At 34.3% G+C, this 22,718-nt stretch overlaps 1 protein-coding gene across 1 annotated transcript in view; it reads right to left on the reverse strand.

The window, feature by feature from the left end:
- ABCB7 (ATP binding cassette subfamily B member 7) overlaps positions 1–22,718 on the reverse strand; it is a 150,945-nt gene that overhangs the window by 17,794 nt on the left and 110,433 nt on the right. Inside the window, exons 7-10 of the mRNA XM_072540536.1 lie at positions 18,526–18,683; positions 18,301–18,464; positions 17,780–17,938; positions 17,479–17,725 (exon numbers count right to left, since the gene is read on the reverse strand). Of these exons, the coding sequence (XP_072396637.1) occupies positions 17,479–17,725; positions 17,780–17,938; positions 18,301–18,464; positions 18,526–18,683 (728 nt within the window). The remainder of the gene's footprint in view (positions 1–17,478; positions 17,726–17,779; positions 17,939–18,300; positions 18,465–18,525; positions 18,684–22,718) is intronic.

Raw genomic sequence — 22,718 nt, forward strand, 5'->3', positions numbered from 1 at the left:
AAATCAGTTGGTAAGTTTAACCAAACTAACCCTTGAAAAAGTTGAATGCAAAGTACGAATCCAGGGGGAACTCTCTGAACCTTTTAAAACAAATAACGGGCTACGTCAGGGAGACCCACTCTCCTGTATACTATTCAATCTAGCTCTGGAAAAAGTAATACGTACGTCACAAATCACAACTACCGGTTCAATATATAACAAATCTGTGCAAATCTTAGCATATGCTGATGATATCAATATTGTTGGGAGAACGGAAAACGCAGCACGAGAGGCGTACGTAGCATTAAAGGAAGCGGCTACAAAAATGGGTTTAATAATAAACACCAACAAAACAAAATACATGAAAATAGGTACGCAACCACAAACACTACGGCCACTTGTTATAGAAAATGACGTCATCGAAGCAGTTAACGAATTTGTATACCTGGGAACGCTCGTCAATACTGAAAATGACACTACCGCAGAGATAAACCGCAGAATTTGCACGGCTAATAGATGCTATTTTGGGCTTAATCTCCTTTTTAAATCTACAGTTATATCAAGAAATACAAAAGTAAAACTCTACAAAACAATAATACGCCCAGTCCTAACATATGGTTCAGAAACCTGGACTTTAACAAAAAGCAATGAAAACATGTTAGGATGTTTCGAAAGAAAAATACTAAGGCGCATCTATGGAGCGGTAAATGAAAATGGTGTCTGGAGAAGACGATACAACTTCGAACTCTATAGGATATACCAGGAACCAGATATCGTAAAACACATAAAGATAGGACGTCTGAGGTGGGTAGGCCATGTTATGCGGATGGAGCAAACCGACCCAGCTAGAAAAACGCTCCTTGATAGACCTATTGGTCAAAGAAGAAGAGGAAGACCCAGAACAAGATTCCTAGATAACATCGATGAAGACATGAGAAATATGGAAATACGTGCTTGGCGGAGGAAGGCGATGGATAGGGACGACTGGAGAAAAATTCTTGGGGAGGCTAGGACCCACACAGGGTTGTAAAGCCAAAATGATGATGATGATGAAGTCTAATAAGAATCCCTAAAATCGGGATATATAAAATAGTGATTAAACCAATGCTATTGACTGGATACATGACGAGAACGCTGACAAAACAATGTAAGTAAAACTCAGATATTAATTAGATCAGTATTACTAGAAAAGACATAAGAAGTATTGCCAAGAAATGTAGAGCATATAGTGAAATCTAACTATCGTAGAATAAGATATTCACACAGTATCGAGCGAGAACATTATTGATGAGGAAAGGGAGATCCATCGCTGAGAAAGTGAGAAACTAATTGTCAAAAGCAAAGGGTACTTTGTAGTAAAATACGCGTACTCTAAAGCATAAACATGTCTTTTCCTACTCTTTAAGTAAGTGATTGATTCGACCGTTACTTGATGGAAATTTATTTTATCTGACAATAAAACAGGTATGCGTTTACATGTTATAGCCTGTAACTGAATAAGTTGAAGAGGGGACAACTATTTGTCTCAAGTTGGTCATTCAGAATTATGGCTGTATTTTTTAATTTGCTGATTTCCCTAAATTCTCATTTCCGTAGAATCTAAAAATACCTTAAGGCTTTTATTTTAAATATAGTTTTTTAGTAATGAAAATACGTAAACAGAACCTTTAATATACATGTAACCTTTGATCTCTGGGATAAACCCATCTCCTGAACAATAGCGCCGATATATTTTTTAGAAATTTTGTACACTTATTTTACCCGTTTATGTCCTTATTATCCATATATGAGTTGTCACCGATATGATAAACTCACTTACTTTTCACAAAGAGACTCTATATTAAGTACGGTGATTACTATACATCTGATTCGAAATATCGTCGAAAAGTAACAGTATGTAAAATTAAAATTTTTAATGAAAAGTTAAAGATTAGCCATTTCTTATGGGTTTCAAAAGAGAAGCCTTTACGAAAATTTAAGTACTAATAAGACCACCGTAATCGGACGTACTCTGGGTAATGAATAATTAATTAATTGGCTAATCACCCGTTCAATATGATTTTTGTCAAATCGGTCCTTTTTAGGATTAACTATTCTAATTATGTCCATAAATATTAAGGGCATATCTAGAGATAAAGACACTTTACTTTACTTAACTTTATCAGACATGTGCGCTTAGCACAAATGTGACGTATTTCTAATGCAGAAAACATATAGAGGGCCAAACCTAGGGTATTTGGTATTAAACGGATCCCTGAAAATCACATAATAAATGTAAAAGTGCCCTGCCGGCAAGAAAGTAAAGGAAAACTTAAATGAGAGGACAAAACCAGTCAGCTGAGGTAACCTTTCAACTATGTTGAGCTTGGATCCACTATCTACGTATATAATGAACAATATTACGGTTCCTGACTGAGGATCTGAGCACAAAGCTTATTATAAAATGTGTACCAAAAACACAACAATTACTGATATCCAAAGTCTGCAGACAATCAAAGCAAAGACAAAGTTGTTACCTTGCTTAAACCTGGCAAAAACTCCAACGACCACAAAAGCTATCGGTCAATATATTTATTTTGTCAGCTATACAAAATACTTCTGCATATAATCCTTAATATAATTTTACCAATAATAGAACATTTACACAACCCATACCAGTAAATACTAGGATTTTTATTACGTAGACGATACATCTCCTGTTGCACAACCAAAAACTTTTGTTGCTGAAGTTGAAAAAAATCTAAATCATATCTTAAACACAGTAAAAAAATAGATACAAGGTTGAATGCTCGAATAAATGAACTTTGATCAAATAAAGGCAGATATCGAGCACAGTTTTATTAATTAAATGTTGCCCAAGTTCTTTCGCTCCCTAGAGCATCTTGGGTATCTGAAATAAGTCAAGAAATGTTTTTTTAAAGGAAGAAATTTGTAAAGTTGAACATAACACGTCACTAGACAAGGACAAACAGTTTAAAATTATTTAAAAAAGTCGAAGATACATTCTGGTCGACAACAGGAGAGAGAATGGCTCCCGGTATTAACGGAAATGTTAAGGCGACATGTGAGATATGACATTTTGGATGGCAGTCACAATCATGTAAATGTGATCTGCACATTTTAAAATTCTATGTAACTAAGCATTGACCAAAGGTCCAACTAACACTACTATAGGAAATTAACTAGATTAATCTAGTTAAAATATTTTATATGTCATATTTCATTAGTTAATTTCCTGTAGTATTGTCAGTTGGACCTTTGGTCAATGCGTAGTTACATAGAATTTTGAAATGCCTAGATCAGATCTACATGATTGTGACTGCCCATCTAAGCTGTCATATGTCACATGTCACCTTAACATTTCCGTTAATACCGGGAGCCATTCTCTCTCCTGTTACCGACCAGAATAGCTTCGACTTTTTTAAATAATTTTAAAGTGTTTGTCCTTGTCTAGTGTAGTGTTATGTTCAACTTTATGTTTATTTTGTGTTTCTGACATTCTGCAATTATTGTTGGATAGCTCAAAATTGACAAAGTAAGTCTAAAACGATAATCACAAAAAACTTTTATCATGCATTAACTTCGAGTTTTTATCAAGGTTAATCAATTTTTTCATTTAAAAAAACGTTTCTTGGCTTATTTTAGATGCCCCTGAAGATGCTCTAGGGAGCTAAAGTACTTGGGCAAGATTTAATCAATAAAACTGTGCTCGATATCTGCCTTTATCTTATCAAAGTCCAATAAAAATAGACTATGAATCAATTTTAAGCCAAACCCCGGAAAGAGTCAGGTGTGCTCCTTCAATGTCCCTAACAGAGACGCTTTCACAAATCTGAACATCCAAGAGTGTCATGAAATTCTTAAACTCTGGACTTGCTATAAATACCTTGAAGATAATTTGTATCACACCTTGTCATTCACAGAACTTCACTACAACTAAATGGCAAACTATAACCAGAAAAATAATATTTTTCGCAAACTTTTCAGCTAAAAATGGGAAGCACATCCTTCAACCTTTAAAACGTAGACGTAGATGCTTGCACTCTACGCTTTTGCTGCCGAATATATCTTGCCAGTATGGATGACACCAACACATACTTAATACATAGATTTTGCTATAAATTAGTCAGCCAAATTCAGCGGATATTAAGACTCACATCCATACATAAGTTCTAGAATATCGTAGCTATCAATCCACCTAATATCCAAAGATAAGTAGCTAGAGAAGAACGAAACCAAGTCTAGATTCGCTGCCCTAGAAGAGGACAGCGAAAAGAAAATAGAATAAGCTGCTCCTCGCCATCTGAACCCTCGAGAGGAATTTCCTTATGGTAGCTATCTTCCTAAAATCTTCCAGGACGGCTCTGGCCTGCAAACACCGGTTAACCTGTGTGAATGTGGGGTAGTACAAGATGCATCCCACCTTCTTAGATGACTTTGCCCTTCAAATCGCTCTTTTCTGAAGTGACAAGGTTCAATTATTTGAACTGAACATATAAAGTACAGTCAGTAAGCTATTGCTTTTAAAAATCATTACAAATTTGACACTAACTATACTTATATTGATTACATATTACCCCTAAATAGAAGATAAAACATTCAGAAGTATGTAAATGATTAAAGGTCCGCGTATTAACAACGGAACTAATGCCAAGGTCAAACACGTTTATTAAGACAGCAACGTCGTACAAGAAGCTAAATCTCAATGCTAAAGTTGCGCTGGCTATATCCAAAGGCTTTATAATAACTGCATTGCCAAGTTAAATTGGAAGGATGCCCCAAGAGAAAAAATGTCCTTAGCACTTCCACAAATGAAGGAGGAAGGTAACATGAGGTCAGATTTAGGAATAATGAGACTATCTACCGCCCCATCATATTTATCAACACATGCCTGTTCAACTACCTGCTATCCTACTTATAGTCAATACTCATCTGTTGGGGACTATCAAATCAATTACATGTAATCAATCAAACCAGAATAAAAAAAGTTATCCCAGGAAAGGCACTTCAGAAATATTGACATAAATTTTTAAAACGTTATTTACGTGGCTTATTAAAATTTAAATTTTTAATGAAAAGTAAAAGATTAGCCATTTGTTATGGGGTTCAAAGAAGAACCTTCACGATGTTAATTTTTTGAGATATGATTGGATGTTTTCTCTTCATTGCATACTGAGACGCCCAAGTGGCATTCTTCTGTGCTAACTTCCTTCCATACCAGTTTTACAAGTTTGACATCTTGGCGTCTATGCATGTGTCCGATCTACCTTAAGCAATTTATTTTCCTAAACAATATCGTTATAAGAGCTTTCTTTATTCAGTATGTGTTCTTCTTCTATACGGATTTGTAGCGATATGAAAATGAGGTTAAAACAATGTTCCTATTATTTTCCTTTCAAATATTCGTAGTTCTTCTGTATCTCTTTAAGTCATTGTCCATGATTCGCATCTATGTATTAAAATAGGTAAAAAGTTTAAATTATGATCTGTATTTCTTTAGTGACATTATTATTAACCGTGATTATTTATCTAAGATATTTAAAGTGTTCCATATTTACGAAATTGTAGTTGTTAACTTTAATATTTTATCAAGATTTATTAAATTGGTCTCTTCTGTTGATTCGCTTGTATTTGGTTTTCATTTCGTTGATTTTAAGTAAAACGTTTTTCGTGCTCTCTTCACTTTATTGAAGATGTTTGCGGACGGGAGAGTTTCTTATGAGATCTATATCATTAGCACATGCTAGGAGTGCTTTGTACGTTGGCCCGTTAATGGATTACATCTTAAATAGGCCTCATTTCTATTTTAGTAAGATGTTCATTAATTTTTTGACTATTTGAATCGAGAATTTATATTTTATTCGACTGTTTTATAACACAGTGTTTCTTGGTGCATATTTTCATCTTTGGTTTTTTGTTTCCCGTATCATGAGTATAAGGATTTTGCTGGATATCCACATAGGGAACCTGGTGGTATGTACATGATGTTTCCATAACCAACGATCGAAAATTTGTCTTATTGTAAAGTCATGATGATTTTACTAGGAAATATAGTGTTGTTTAATAATGTGCTTAATTAAACACATATACCAAAACGCAATAGCCAGTGTTAGAGTGGGTGATAGTCAAACCCAGAAATTCCCGATAAAACGTGGAGTACGTCAGGGGGACACCACATCGCCGAAACTGTTCACTACGCTTTTGGAATATATAATATGTAAAAGAGCAAAACTGACCGACAAGTGCATAAATATAAATGGAGAAAAGCTTAGCCATCTAAAGTTTGCAGATGATATTGTACTAATAGCTGATAGGATATATGAGGCCAAAGAACTTTTAAATCAGCTCTACCTTTCCTCGCTAGAAGGGGGATTGAAAATAAATATGTCTAAAACCAAGATGATGACAAATCTTGTAGTCAGCGAAGATATATGCGTAGGAACAAGATTCATAGACCAGGTAATGGCCTATAAATACTTAGGTCATGAGATTCGCATAAGAAAAAAAAACCAAACCGTTGAGCGTCTCCGTCGTATAAGACTGACTTGGGCAGCCTTCGGCAAGCTGAACCATATTTTCAAATCGTGTGATATACCAATATGCCTTAAAAGAAAAACGTTTATTCAGTGTGTTTTGCCAGTGTTAACTTACGGTACGGAAACGTTGACCATGACAAGGATAATAGTTCACAAAATCCGTGTGTGTCAAAGGGCGATGGAGCGTGCTATGTTGGGCGTTTCACTACGAGACAAGATCCCAAATCGCCAGCTACGACAAAGAACAGGAGTGGCTGATGCAGTAGAGAGAGTAGCAACACTGAAATGGAACTGGGCAGGTCACGTGGCTCGAATGACAGATAATAGATGGACAAAGCGGATACTGCAATGGAGACCAAGAGATGATGCCTACCGAAGCAGAGGTCGTTCACCAACACGGACTGACGATCTAAAACGTCATAGGAATTGGATGCAAGAGGCACAAGATCGAAATAGATGGAAAATTATGATAAGCGAAGATTGAATGATGTTAATAATAATAAAGTTCAAGCAACAATTCCTATATGCATTAACTTGGTAATGATATTTCTGCTCCCCAATACCTGTGCAGTCCCGAAAGCAACAAAACTGCTACACTCATGCTTCCTATTATCCAACAATTAGCCAGTCCAGGACTATACGCCTTATTTTGGTACTGATACTGCTGCCCCTCATAAGTGAACAAAATATGAAAGGAAAGTTTTGGCAATTTATTAATTTTGTGTGTTAGAATAATGTTTCTTCGAGAAAGTGTAGAATATCTATTTGCTATCTGGATTTAATTGATAAATTAAATATTAGAATGCTATAAAATAATGCTATTAGTAGCAAAAAAACGGTCCAATAGTCACTAATACAAAAATCAAATAAATGTTCTTTAACGTACAAAAGAGAGGATGTAGAGTGGGGCATAACGTAACGCCATACGATAAAGCCATATCATTTTGAAAGATTGAAGCGTTTTAGATATCGTAGATAACGTTGTCACATAAGAAATAAAAGGGAATATTCAGGTACCTAGCTAATTGATGTATATATAACCCTTATAATACTTTTAAATCCAGAAGTCTAATACGAATCTCTAAAAGCAGAATACATAAAACAGTGATTAAACCAGTGCTAATGTGTGGATATGTAACAAGAACGTATTAATTAGATCAGGAATCAGGATTGCTAGAAAAGCCATCAGAGGTATTTTCCGACTTACAAAGGTGCGAGTACTAACCAATACCGAACGGAACTAATGCCAAGGTCAAACATATATATTAAGATAGCAATGTCGTACAAGAAACTCAATCTCAACTCCAACGTTCAGCTAGCTATATCCAAAGGCTCTCTCAATAACTGCATTGCCAAGTTAAATTGGGAGGATGCCACGAGACGACGTCTACGAATGAAGGGTGGAGGTAACATATGATCAGATTTAGGAATAATGAGACTACCTACCGGCCCATCATATTTATCAACACTTGCTATTCTACCTACAATCAATACTTCTCTGTTGGGGGCTATCAAATCAATTACTTGTAATCAAACAAACTAGTCTTAAAAAAATTATCCCAGGAAATGCACTTCAGAAATATTGACATAAATTTTTAAAACGTCATTTACGTGGCTGAGTTTACAATAGAAATGAGGAGACAAAAAGAAGAAAAGGCAATAGAATCTTGCTGTGTTTTGACTATGCGATGACAATGATCTTTATATAACATAGAGAGAGATAGAGAGAAGAATGTCTATGTTTAATCTAGAACCCTTTGGTTTTCTCCCTTTCGAATTGGGTATGTATATGTATTACCATAGATAATAAAAGCAAGAGGACTATAATTGTGAAACTTTATCTAAAAAGTAAAATCAATAAACAAATTATATATACAAAAAGATTATATAAGTAAATCCCTAATATTTACACAGACTGCTTTACAAAAGGTGAATGAATGAGCATAAAAACACAACTGTTTTAAAAACATAATATTATTAGACGAATTGTGGATTCATTTCACGCAAACTAAACCTGTTTAGTTAAAATACTACAAAATAAATCAGAAGACTATGCTAAAATATGATACGGCAAAAAAAAGGCAATGACTTTTACAGCTGATTGTCGTATACATATCAATGTAACGCAATATGAAGATTTGGCCACAGCATATGAATATTGTCTCGTAATGTTATATGGACGGTGTAATGCATCACTTGACCAAGCGCCAAAAATTGATTTTGAGATATTTGACTTTAAAGTTTTCACTCTATTAAAATTCACTATATGTTACAATTGTCGTAATTTTTTGTTTTCGAATACAGTTTTTTATGTTTCTTATAAGTGCGAAATAGTAACTTAGCCAATATTAAAGAAAAACAAAAAAAAAATAAAAAGTCTTTTGGTCGACTTACGATTTTCGCCACATTATGTAATTGTGTTATACATTAATAGACCAAGCGACATGGAGGTCGTTTAGTCTAGTGATGAGTAACTAAAATATCACTTTTAATGAATGATTGGTAGGCCACAAGCTATTATTTCTTTTTGAGTATGACAATAATAGTCGTTGTTTTTGAATATTTTATATTACCTACTTAAGAAATTAATCAAAACTATAAAATCTTTTAATGTCGTCTTCTATTATATTGTTTCTGAAAAGAGAGCAATACAAAGGTTTTGCATCATTTGGTATTAGGTGCGTTAAAGATCTTAAGTCGTTAAGCTTAGGCACAGAAAGTGGCTTGCCTGTGGGCCAAAGAGGAATCAAGTGGTTACTTACGGATTGCATTGCAACAGGCCGTTCTTTTTGAAATTCCTTGTAAAGATTTACTTCCACTTCACTAGTGTTAAGTTTTCATAAAAATAATCAGTGGTATATCCTTTCTTATTTAAATTTCTGTTGTTTTAAACCAGCCTTACTGTTTTCTATGTCTTACTTACGGTTTGTAATCATAGTTTCTAACTTCTTTGTTCCAACGAATTCTTCTGTTTTCATTCTGTGAACTACTAGTGGGTTCTTTTTACGGGATTCTTTCATCACGTTTATTTAATCATCAACGATATATAAACGTTGTTGAAATTTTAGGGCATTTTCAAAATCTCCAAAATCACTACCATTGGTAAAAGCTATGATTAGGAAGGAAATAGCGTAATGTAATTTTTTCAATGGTAGGATGAGTTTCCAAAATCGTTTTCAGAATCAAAACTATTTTGATGTTGCGGTTTTGGCCGCCACAAGAGTCTGACCACAAAATTACATGTTTTGCAGAAGTAACATTTTCTTCAATATGTTTCTTAAGACAAATGCCTACGTCCCGACCAGCTTCACCTTCTATCCAAATATAACAATGACCTTTGTTATCCTTGGCGCTATGGATACCAAGGTTGTAAATACATAATTGACGCTTATAATATACAATATTTATTAGAATTCTCGGAAGGTGAAGAGTTATTCTTTAAATCAAAACAAAAGCTTTCCACTTCTGGTTGATCGTTGCTTATCTTCATGTCTAGCTTTCTTCTAGATTGTGCATTTTCCGCTAAGTGCACATTTTTTCTTTTTTTAACTTGCTTAATTGTTCGTTATCTGCGCAGTTTTTAATTTCTAATTCGAACCAATCACATCTACTACAAGTAACTTTTTTCTTTGAAGATTAAATCGTGTTAAAAACATTTTTTTGTAAAACGAAAATTTAACAAGGTCATTGTCTGCTTCTTCAATATACAATTCATACATTTTACTTAATGTTGTGTCTTTTGTTAGGTATTCTCTTTCTCTGTTAGCTCTTCTGTAATGTGACTATTATAGAAAAATTTAAGCAATAACTGCCACTACTTCTTAACCTAAACGCCTCAACAAGTTGCCAACGTCACCATTGTTAATAACGTTTATGTACATATATTGCCAAATATTCGATGTACAATCATTAAAATGCTCGCAAGAGGCGCTTGGTTTACTGATGCAAAACTAATACACAAAAATTCGTCGCTTGCTCTAGTTATGCAAAATTCAAAATCCAAACTAAAAAGAAAGGCACTTAATCTTTTTAAATATATCCGGTTATCCGTTACTAACAGGTTAATGGGATTTATTACGTAGATAGTTTATGCTTTTTTCCACCTTCTTCTTTAAGTTCCATCTTCTATCGAAGGTTGGAAATCACCATGGCTATACGGACTCTGTTGACTGCCGCTCTAAAAAGTTCTGCACTACTGCATTCAAACCATTCCCTTAGGTTTTTAAGCCAGGATATTTTTCGTCTCTAACTATTCTAATTACGTGTATAAATATTAAGAGTATATCTAGAGATAAAGACACTCCACTTTACATATGCGCTTAACAAAATGCAGCAAGCGCATAGATGGCCAATCCTATGGTATTTGGTATTAAGCTGATCGCTGAAAATTACATATTAAATGCAGGGAAAGAATCAACGAAAACCTTATAATGAGAGAAAACAAAACCAGTCAGCTGAGAGAACCTTTCAACGATGTTGAGCTTGGATCTGCTATCGTCGTATATAATGAACAATATTACGGCTCTTGGCTGAGGATCTGAGCACAAAACTAACTATAAAATTTGAACCAAAAATACAACAATGGCTAATATCTAAAGTCTTTAGACAAGCAAAGCAAAGACAAAGTTGTTGCCTTGCTTAAACCTGGCAAAAACTCGAACGACCACAAAAGCTATCGGCCAATATTTCTATTTATTTTGTCCGCTATACGAAATACTTCTGCACATGATCCTTAATATAAACCGATAATAGAAGAAAAACTCAAATTAAAAGACAAAAGTGGCTATATTTGACAGGTTAAATCATATACGTCACAAATACTAAATCTTGCTAAACACAGCGAAGAGAAGTACGAAAAATATCAGGTATGAGGATTGGTATTTGATAATCTAAATGCCGCTTACGACACCTTACATTATAGAGTATTTCTCCAAAATCTATGTAATATCCCCTTAGGTAATAAACTCACTTGTATTATCCGCGTATGCCTACACAACAGAACATTTTTCGTATCACTCAATGGTAAGAATAGCAGATGGAGAACGTAGAATAACGGTCTCCTTTGGGGTACTGTAATGGCACCTACTCTGTATAACATTTCAGCCAAAAATTTTTGTTGGTGAAGTGGAAAAAAATCTAAATCATACCTTAAATACAACAAAAATAGATTATGAATCAATTTTAAGCCAAACCCCGAAAAAAGTCAGGTGTGCTCCTTCAAAGTCCCTAACAGAGACACTTTGACAAATCTGAATATATACCTGAACCAATAGTGTCATAAAATCCTTAAACTCTGTACTTGCTATAAATAGCTTAAAGATAGTTTCTATCACACTTTGTCATTCACAGTACTTTGTTTAAAATCAAATGCCAAACTAGAACCAGAAAAATAATATTCTCTGCAAACTTGTCAGCTAAAAATGGGAAGCACATCCTTTCACCCTTAAAACGTAGACGCTTGAAGCGTCTACGTTTCTATGCTACATGTCTATGCTTCTGCTGCCGAATATACCTTGATAGTATAAGTGACACCAACACATACTTAACACGTAGATTTAGTTATAAATTAGTCAGCCAAATTCAGCAAATATTAAGACTCACATCCATACATAAGCTCTACAACATCGTATCTATCAATCCACCTAATATCCGAAGATAAGTAGCTAGAGAGCAAAAGAAACAAAGTCCAGATTCGTAACATCCACTCCACGAATATCAGCCCATTTTATGACTAGAATCAAGGAAAAAATGGCTATATCAACACATCTGCAAGATATACAAACAAAAATAAGCCGCTCCTCGCCATCTGATCCCTGAAAAGGAACTTCCTTATGGTAGTTATCTTCTTAAATCTTCCAGGAGGACTCTGGCCTGCAAACACCGGTTAACTTGTGTGCATGTGGGGTGGTACAACACTTATCACACTTTCTTAGTAAACTTTACCATTCAAATCGCTCTTTTCTGAAGGGACAAGGTTTATTTATGTGAACTGAACATGTAAAGTACAGTCAGTAAGCTATTACTTATAAAGATCATTGCAAATTTGACACTAACTCCACTTATATTGATTACATATTACCCCTAAATAGGAGATAAAACATTCAGAAATATGTAATATTGGTGAAGTTGTATAATTCATGTTAGATAAATTAATCATTCTTCCCTTTTTTGTGCACTACTACCCATTTTAACAAAAAAATATCTATTTTGGCACTTAAATATTTATTTTGAGATAACCTCCTATCCAGAATTATATGTAGTACACAGATAAAAAAATAAAATAATAAAATAGAAAGAAATAAAATAATAAAAAAGCTGTATATAAGAATCATGAAATGGATGGATGAAATAAAAGAAGTTCTTATTAACCGGATTCTTAAATAAAACGTATAAAGACATACTCACGTTAACAAAATACATTAGGAAATTTTCGCGTATGAAAAAACACATCCAACTTGGTAATGAAATCCTTTTGTATCTATAAATCTATTTTTAGAAAAGCACGTACCTACCAAAAACAGGTATTTGGTAGTACACATATCTGTTACATACTGTAATGCGTATGAATGAAACAAAAGTAAGGAGTCCATATGAACCGTTTAGAATATACGCTGGAAATACACGGCTTAATCCCATAGTTGCCAAACTATCAGAGCTTACTTAAACCGATATACTTATGGTTCCAATATACACGGAAAAAGATCTGAACGACCCCTATAATATATACACGTGAACTAAGCGATATACATTCATGATACAGGGGTACTTAGGGGCTCCACAAAATTTTTAAAAATCGTGAAACTATACATGTTGACGAATCGACAGAGCCAATATTATGGAATGGTCAAGTGAGCTCCGTATATCGGTGGCCACTTGACCACGGAGCTCACTTAAACCTGCATTTTAACATTTATGCCGTAGATATATATATATATATATATATATATATATATATATATATATATATATATATATATATATATATATATATATATATATATATATATATATATATATATATATATATATAAATTAAGGATCACTCAGAAGAGTGGTGGGTTTTTTCGGTCCAAAGGTGGAGAAAAAAGACAAAGTTGATGGCTACTTCATCTATTTATTGAAGACATTTCGCTTTCTTAATCAGAAAGCATCATCAGTTCATCTAAAAAGAACAATATGAAAAAACCACACAAGCATGGAAAAGTTGTTACATGTGTTACCTTAAAAAGATATGTAGCAGACAGTGATATTAAAGTTGTAAAGACACTTAAGTAAATGGACATTATACGATTACGATGTATAAACAATAAATTGAACTAAATAAGTTAACAATTTGTTCAAACTAAGCACAGCAAAAAGAACACGTGGTTTTGTTTTTTATATAAAAAATGTATAAGTAAAAAAAAACATTGAAAAAGAGAATGAAGAACTAAGAAAATCATAGATGCACTTCCAACAATACAGCAATAGTTATGATTTGATTTTAACTTTAGGTAGCATTATTATATTAATTAATATTGAAATTGAATAATTTAATGTATAATGAAATTACCACTCCTGGCTTCTTGAATGCTGCCGGTAAAATGGTGTTTTAATAAGACAAACACGCCAACCAACGTAAAAGACAGTAGAACCTTGAGGTCATGAATTATGACCGAACAGCAAGGTGAAATACCAACCCTAATAATAGAGCGGTTTATTTAAATGATAAGATGAGTTTGGGTGACAATCTGCTTGTAAGGAACCAATAAATGAAAGGAAAGGTGGTTAATAACACCAAATTTCCCCCATTGATCGGCTAAGAAAAAACAAACAAACAAGTGAAGTCAAACCAAAAACTCATATAATAATATATATATATATATATATATATATATATATATATATATATATATATATATATATATATATATATATATATATATATAGATATATATATAGATATATATATATAGATATATATATATATATATATATATATATATATATATATATATAGATATATATATATATATATATATATATATATATATATATATATATATATATATATATATATATATATATATATATGTTCGGATAAAAATAAAAATTTTCTAAAGCGAAAATTAAGTTTTCGGGAAGAACCTCGTTGAGAAACTCGACGTTTCGGCGTCCATTTTGGAGCCATTATCAAGAGGGATATGGTTCTTTTCGAGTTCGGGGTCTTAATCTGCCTACTCCACTTACTCGTAACTAGCTGCTTCAGTAAGCGCGGGAACGGTATGCGCGGAAACGGTCATCGCGCGTGTCTGAGCTGTTGGATTCGTCGGTTTGTCTGTCCTATATATGTATGTGGGCAACTGGAACAAGGTATCTCGTAGATACCATGGTCTTCATTGGGGATTTGGTCTTTTACGGATCTGACGAGATTGGACAACTTGGAATGAGTAGTGAAGATGGTTTTGATATTGAGAGAATTAAGAGTTCTACTGATCTTGTCAGTGATACCCTTGTTAAAGGTAGAAAGACTTTGGGTTGAATAGGTGGCAAGGTTTCTTTTTTGGATGGAATGGGGTTTAGATGTTTTTGAATACTCCTATTGTTTTGGGTGTGTGGTAGCCGTTTTGTAAGAGTGTTTGCCTTATTGAATTGATTTCGGATGATCTGTGATTGTTGTCGCTATAGAACGGAAAACAAGAGTGTTGATAACTGAATTGAGATGGGCGGGGTAATGATGTGAGTGGGCATTTAGGTAACGGTTTCTATGGGTGGGTTTCCGGTACACGGAATAGGAAACATTATGAGGTGGGTGTTTCTGAAGAAGAACATCAAGGAATGGCAAAGACGCTTCATACTTAACTTCCTTCCTGAATTGAATATTGGGATGTATTCCATTCAGGTGGAAGAGGAAGAAATCTACTGTGTCTTTAATGGGCCAAATGACAAAGGCGTCATCAATGTACCGTAACCAGTAGGTGGGTTTGAGATTTGATGAGGGCAGGGCTGTTGTTTCGAAATGTTCCATGTAGATATCAGATATTACGGGAGAGAGAGGGGGGATTCGTCACTCGACCGGGCACCATTGTTAAGACCGGTCGTCACTCGACACTGAGGAATAGGCTAGTACAACACGTCGCGTTAAATTCTCAACGCGGTTTTTCCCGAGAACTGAGCAATATTCATATATATATATATATATATATATATATATATATATATATATATATATATATATATATTAAACCTAAAACTTAAATTAATACTATTACAAGAATTACTATTAAAACTAACAGGCTTCCGGGTTGAACCGCATTGATTGTCACTACGTCGAGCTTTCGATATCCTCTCTGATGTCTTCTTCAGGGCTTCCGAGGTCTCAGTCTCCCGAGTTCTCAGACGCTATTATACTGATCACCAATCAAGACATTACTGCTACTAGGAATAGCGGACGGTTCATTTATACCGACGATGGTGACGTGGTTTGGTGGTGATTGGCGTGCGGGTTGGCGCGAGGGTGGGCACGAACATTTCTGTCAGATGGATTTTGATTGGAGAGTGGAGCGGACGATATTTTTTTCATTAGAGGTCTCCATCATCTCTTTTATTGAGACAATTTGGCCTTTTTTCAATTTCTATGACTTCTCGGATAATTCTCGGTTTATAGAAGCGGATGGGAGCTATAGTTCTGGAGTTTTAAAAATCAATTTTGTGATCTGTGTGAAGATGGTATTGACCTAGAGCTGAAATTGAATCGGAATTGCGAACAGAAATGGAATCTTCATAAATCCTATTTTGGATTCTACGATTTGTTTGGCCTATATAAGATCGGGGGCAGTCTGCACAAGAAACTTCATAAACTCCGTGTTGTTCATATAGAATCTTGTCTTTGATTGATCGGAGGATAAGTTTTAGTATCGTTTCACACTTTATAAACATTCCTATAGACGAAACTCTAAACATTCTGAAAACTATACAGTATCCAGCAGGACCATTTATCTCTCATTAAACATTGTATGTCAAACACTTATTTCATCTTTCGAATTTCCAAGATGGCGTCCGATAGTCAAATCGCATTTTAATTATCTTTAAAACATTGACTTTATTAGTTATTAATGCACCCTTTCATGGTGATTTTGGTTAAGAGCACTGGATTGTATACACAGAGCATAAATATTTTGTTTAAATGTTGGCTAGTTTTCCCAGCTAATATCAAATGCCCTGCATTTAGAACATTCTCGCCTTTAACTATATATTTAGAATGTTTCGAACCTTCCAAATAGGCCATATAGTCGACGATACTAACTCTCATGAAAAAAGTTTTAAAAATGCAAGAAATCAAAGAAAACACAGTAGAAAAATGATAAACAGCAGAAAATGCGTATAAAACCAGATCCTATATTTGTGAGGTTATGATTTTGTGGCCAATGAAGCAGTTCCAATATTTACTGCAGTGGCGCAACAGATATTCGCCTATAGAATAAAGTTTTTAAATAATAAACTGCAAACTCTTAATTATCATAACTGGGGAACAAATTCTAAGAAGAAATGCATAAAAAAACAAAAGAGAATAACTTGTAAGTCGCTAGAACCACGGACGAAAGCTTTGATGAAGGAATCAGTGTACTAATATGTATTTTGGTTCACAGTCTTTAAATTATTACTAATTATAGCCGGTTATGACTTTCAGTCTAACCTTGGTAGCAGTTCCAGAGTTTCCATGTGTAGGTTGCGTTTAGTAATTCGCATTAGAAACACTATAGTAGAATCTCATCGTCAGTTAGTTAAAGTAATTTGACAATGTGTTTATAGTAAAAACAGTGCGAAAATTATGTAGAAAATTCAAACTAACGTACATATTGCATACCGTTCAGGTAGGATCAGAAGTTGTTTCCTATGTGTAAATAATTAAAGATCTGGTGAAAATTATACTAAATATATGAGAAAAGCAGATAAATACTAAAAACGCACTTAGAATACTTACATGCTCAGTTATGGAGTCTAAAGAACTCGTGGCTTCGTCAAACACCAGAATAGGGGAGTTTTTCAAAATTGCTCTTGCTATAGCCACTCTCTGCTTCTCGCCACCACTTAACTTCAATCCTCTTTCACCTACTTGCGTGTTGTATTCTTGGGGCCAGGTCACAATGGAACTGTGAATTTCTGCGAGTTTCGCAGCGTTCATTATTTCTTCTTCAGTAGCTTGAAGATCACCGTAATGGAGATTGTACCTAAAACAAATATATTACAGCAATGGAAGAAATGAGGTTATAAATTATAGGTACCTAATTGTATCATGGAATAAAACGCTATCTTGAGGCACAATGGCGATTGAACGGCGCAAACTATCCAGGTCTACATCTCGTATGTCTTGATTTCCTATGAGGATTCGCCCTTTCGATGGTTCATAAAATCTGTACAGTAATCTAACAAGAGTCGATTTTCTAAAAAAAATTAATTTTAAGTATCATAACAAGTCAGAGCCTGCGTAGCGCAAGCGGTAGGATGCTTGCCTCGCATGCCGGTGGTCCGGAGTTCGAATCCTACCGCCGGCAAGAACAACTAGACATTTTTAAAAATGTCTATAGGCCCCAGGTCGACTCAGCCTGAATAAAATGAGTACCTTGGGTAAAACCAGGGGTAATAATAGGCGGTTGAAGCGTAGCACTGGCCATGTTACCTTCCTTGTATACCGTAGGCCCTAGATATAGCAGACTACCCTGCTAAACTCCCAAAGCAGCAAGCGGTATAAAACGGGAGACTATTATAATATTATATCATAACAAGTAATTTTGTGTATACTTACCCAGATCCGGATCCACCTACAATTGCCACTTTCTTGCCAGGTTCTATTGTTAAATTTAAATCTTTGAAAATTGGTTTTCCGGTACCATATTCAAAAGACACATTTTCGAATTTTATCGGTGAAGATTTTGAATCGACATGAAGGTATGGAGCTTCAGGTTTACTCTAAAATTATTTAAACGTCTTTAGTATTGGACACTCAAGAATAGAAGAAAGAAATATCTACCTTTACGGCACTATCCATTGTCATGAGAGTGAACATCGTTTGCATATCTATTAGTGCTTGTCTCACTTCTCTATATACACTTCCCAGAAACCCTAAAGGAATTGATAATTGAAACAGCAGTCCATTTACCATCACCAAATCTCCAACTGTCATGTTACCTTAAAAATATTAGAAAATTAAATATTTAAGACACATTACATTTCAATTCGTGTTCCAATGTCCAGTTTTTGTTGCCCAATTCTTCTTCGCCCTATTGATGATTCGTCTCGAGATATTTTAACTATTTTGTTTTTCGCCATTCTATAATATAAAGTTTCATATAAAGGTTTACTGATTAGTATTCTCTTAGTATTTTCATTTGTGTTGTTTCCATTATTCGTTTGGTTCTACTTGTGTTAGACCTTGTTTCTACAATGTACGCCATAAAGGGACGTATTGTTGTCTTGCACACTATTTATTTTCTGTTTCCCATTTTTGCCGTTTCTTATTATTATGTCTATACTTCGACAAGAATTTGAAGAAGGTGACGCATACATCTGCAGGGATTGCAAATTGGCAAATCTGAGAAATGTCGGTAGCGTACTGTAGTGCATAGTGACCGTTTGTGATTTTTGATACGACATTGTAGTGGAATGTTTCCACTGGAAACCTGTAGATATAGAACTCTATTATTAATGTTAAATATATTTCGTTATTTCGAGGTGAGCATATTAAACACTTAGCTGTGAAATTTAGATCTATTGATTTACCATACTTATCTTAAATGAAATCATGAAATGACAAGTAAACACATTAAAGGTATTGAAAAATTTAAAACAAAACAATTAAGACTTGGATTTCTAATCTTCTTCTAAATGTAGTAGACATACTAAATATGTCTATGGCAAATCAAAATCAGGTTGGCAAATAAAAAAAGAAGTCAACTACTTCGTAAGTTTATCGAAGACGTTTCGCTTTATATTTCTAAAGCTTCATCAGTTCTCTAAAATATAACAAATGACATAGAGTTTATAAGAAATACAGATGTTTATAGTTCATAACTTACAACTCAATATGTAGTATATTATCGATGTTATCATATATCTACTGTACACTTTACTCATTATTTAAAACTAACTTAACCAAAAAAGGAAAAACAAAAAAAAACCAAAAAACACACAAACTCTACAAAAAATAATGTTCATATTCGTAGATATGAATATTTAAAAATTTTTAAACGAACATTTGGCTTCATTTAGATGGTTCTCCACTGAAGACCAACAAAGCTCTGATTTATTGCAATCTAAGCAAACAACTTGACGCGATACCGAAAAAATTTTTTAAGGGCCCTGTGTCACCAAATTCCAAGGTTTGAGACAATTATGAACTTCTACAGGGGACATTGCATAATTAGTTGGACGGGTGGATTTGTATGGCGGAAATATTTGATATATTATTTTTAATTTATGTTTTAATGAAACTTGGAAATAGGGGATGATTTTGTTATTATTTTGAATGGAAAATACGCCAACTTTTAACCGAAGAATAATTGGTATCATTTATTTCGTAAGATGAGAGAGTGGTAAACCTGGCTCAAATTGTCGATGTCGGTTCTTTTGTTTATTGCCGATGAGTTCTTGAGGATCTCACACATTTCAATAAAGGAGCGTTTCTGATGGTTATTTTGTTTCGCCAGTATTTTGGTATTTGTGAAATCAATGTGATGTTTAGTGGAAATAGCGTGTTGTGCAAGGGCACAAGAGGGTTTGGAAAGTCTGATGTCGCTTTTGTGTGAAGTTATACGCCCTAGAAGAGATCGACTGGTCTGGCCAATGTAGCAGGAGTTGCATTCTAAACAGGGTATCTGATAGACAACATTAGTGTGCTCTAACGAGCTTAGTGGAGTTTTAGACTTAAAGAATAACTTTCCAATGGTTTTAGTATTTTTTAGGGATATTTTGACGGGTAAGTTTTTGAATAGTTTAGTAAGCTTGTTCGTAATTTGTGGGAAATAGGGAAGAGAAGCATATTTTGTGGCTGGTTTTGGGGTTAACGGGGAAATGTTCGTCTGTATGCTATTGGATATGGAGGCTAGTATTGCTAGTATATATATACATATATATATATATATATATATATATTATATATATATATATATATATATATATATATATATATATATATATATTAAGATTTTATTTCGGTATCTGATATGCAACAAATTAATTACTTAAAAGTAACACGCGTTCTGTAGTTCACACTACAATTGGCTAAATGTACTCAATATCACTGTAAATAAGAGGAGCTATCAGAAGATTCCCAAGAGGTTAAAGTCGGTTTTTGGGTCTTGTAAACCACAATATATAAACTGCATCTGGTACACTATTTTGACCAAAATCGAATGACGACTGACAATGAGTCACCACCTTCTAAAATTCGTTTTACTTTATTCTAGGGTGTTTTTGTCCATCAGTGGCGTCGCAAAATTATAGTTTATCTTATTGTAGCGCTATACAAGTAAACTCGTTACAATATGAAATTATGTATTGTAAAGAATGATGATCATGGCCTGGCCATACCACACTAGAAATCAGGCGTGGTATGTTTTTCTTTCATGACACATATTTTCCTCACACATAAATTAATGTATACGTTACTTTTACATATCCAGACACACCCGAGACACTAAACTAGTCTGGAGTGACCACATTAATAATTTTGTAACACTGATTATAACTTCTTACAAGTAGTATATTTAATTTTGCTTCGTAAACAGAACAAACCGATCTTTCGGCTGATCTGTGATTTTTGTTTGGTGTTTCTAAATAATCATAAATCTAGAGTTTGTGGGGGTGGGTTTTTAATAAACGATGAGGACAATGTCCTTAAAAAAAGAACTTCATATTAGTAATGTAGTCACGGAAACGGATATAAACTCCTTAAAAGGTAATCAAAATTCAAAACATTGGCGAAAAAACATAGGGCAACCACAAACAAACGAAACTAGTCTTTTCAATATTATGTCAGTCAATTCATATTCATATCTTCCATAAAAAAATTAAAACTGCCTTAAAAGTATATATACTAAAACAAATTTTAATTGAAGGTGATTACTTGGCAACATCGCACTTAACGAAGCCCTTAACGATAACTTATCAACGACACATATTCCACTTATTGTCCAATATCAAATCTTCAGAAATCATATCCGAAATTGGACAGTATAATTTTATCACCCAGTAGACCGAATGAATTTATTTGTTATTAAATACACACACGTAGTTAATTAGGTTACATACACATTTGGTCAATTATCAATAATATAATTTGGACATCAGTCAAAAGTGCTGACAAAAGTTAAACAATTTACATAAATTAGATACACATATCACGCGAGGTCCGCGAATATATTGACCCAATTAAAACTTATATAAAACTAAGATCTCTTGCCTAGAGAAGCATTCAATCAATATTCACTCAACAAACTTGATAGTCTTCAACGATCAACTTCATCAGTCTCTACTCAAAGTAATCCCGGGTCAACACCCATAGTATACGTCTCATCAATAAACTCTGCTACTATTATTTGGTGTTTCCATTACAACTGAACGAACATCTTCACTGAGCCAACGAAGGGGAATTTGTTCACGGTCCTATCGAGAAACAGAATACTTCAAGGAAGTTTGAGAGAGCCTATACAGCCCACGCCAGCAACACCCTCAGTAGCAGAGAGAGACCACTAGATCCGGGAGAACAAGAGCAGTACCAAAGCCGAGAGCCATACTAGAGCCGAGAGCAGTACCAAAGCCGAGAGCCATACTAGAGCCGAGAGCAGTACCAAAGTCGAGAGCCATACTAGAGCCGAGAGCAGTACCAAAGCCGAGAGCCATACTAGAGCCGAGAGCAGTACCAAAGCCGAGAGCCATACTAGAGCCGAGAGCAGTACCAAAGCCGAGAGCCATATTAGAGCCGAGAGCAGTACCAAAGCCGAGAGCCATACTAGAGCCGCAGAGCAGCCAAAGGACAGGACCGATTGCAGAACCCACCAGAAGCGAGGGATCCTCAACGTCTAAGAACACAAAAAACCGTAAGTTTTTGAATAATTACAAAATCTTCCAACTTTTACAATCTTACAATTTAACAAGTTTTTTTTTATTACAATTTAACAATTTAGAACAACAATCTCCACTTTATCAATCGTATAATAATGTACT

This window comes from Diabrotica undecimpunctata, chromosome 8, assembly GCF_040954645.1.
Source record: "Diabrotica undecimpunctata isolate CICGRU chromosome 8, icDiaUnde3, whole genome shotgun sequence".
Lineage (NCBI taxonomy): Eukaryota > Metazoa > Arthropoda > Insecta > Coleoptera > Chrysomelidae > Diabrotica > Diabrotica undecimpunctata.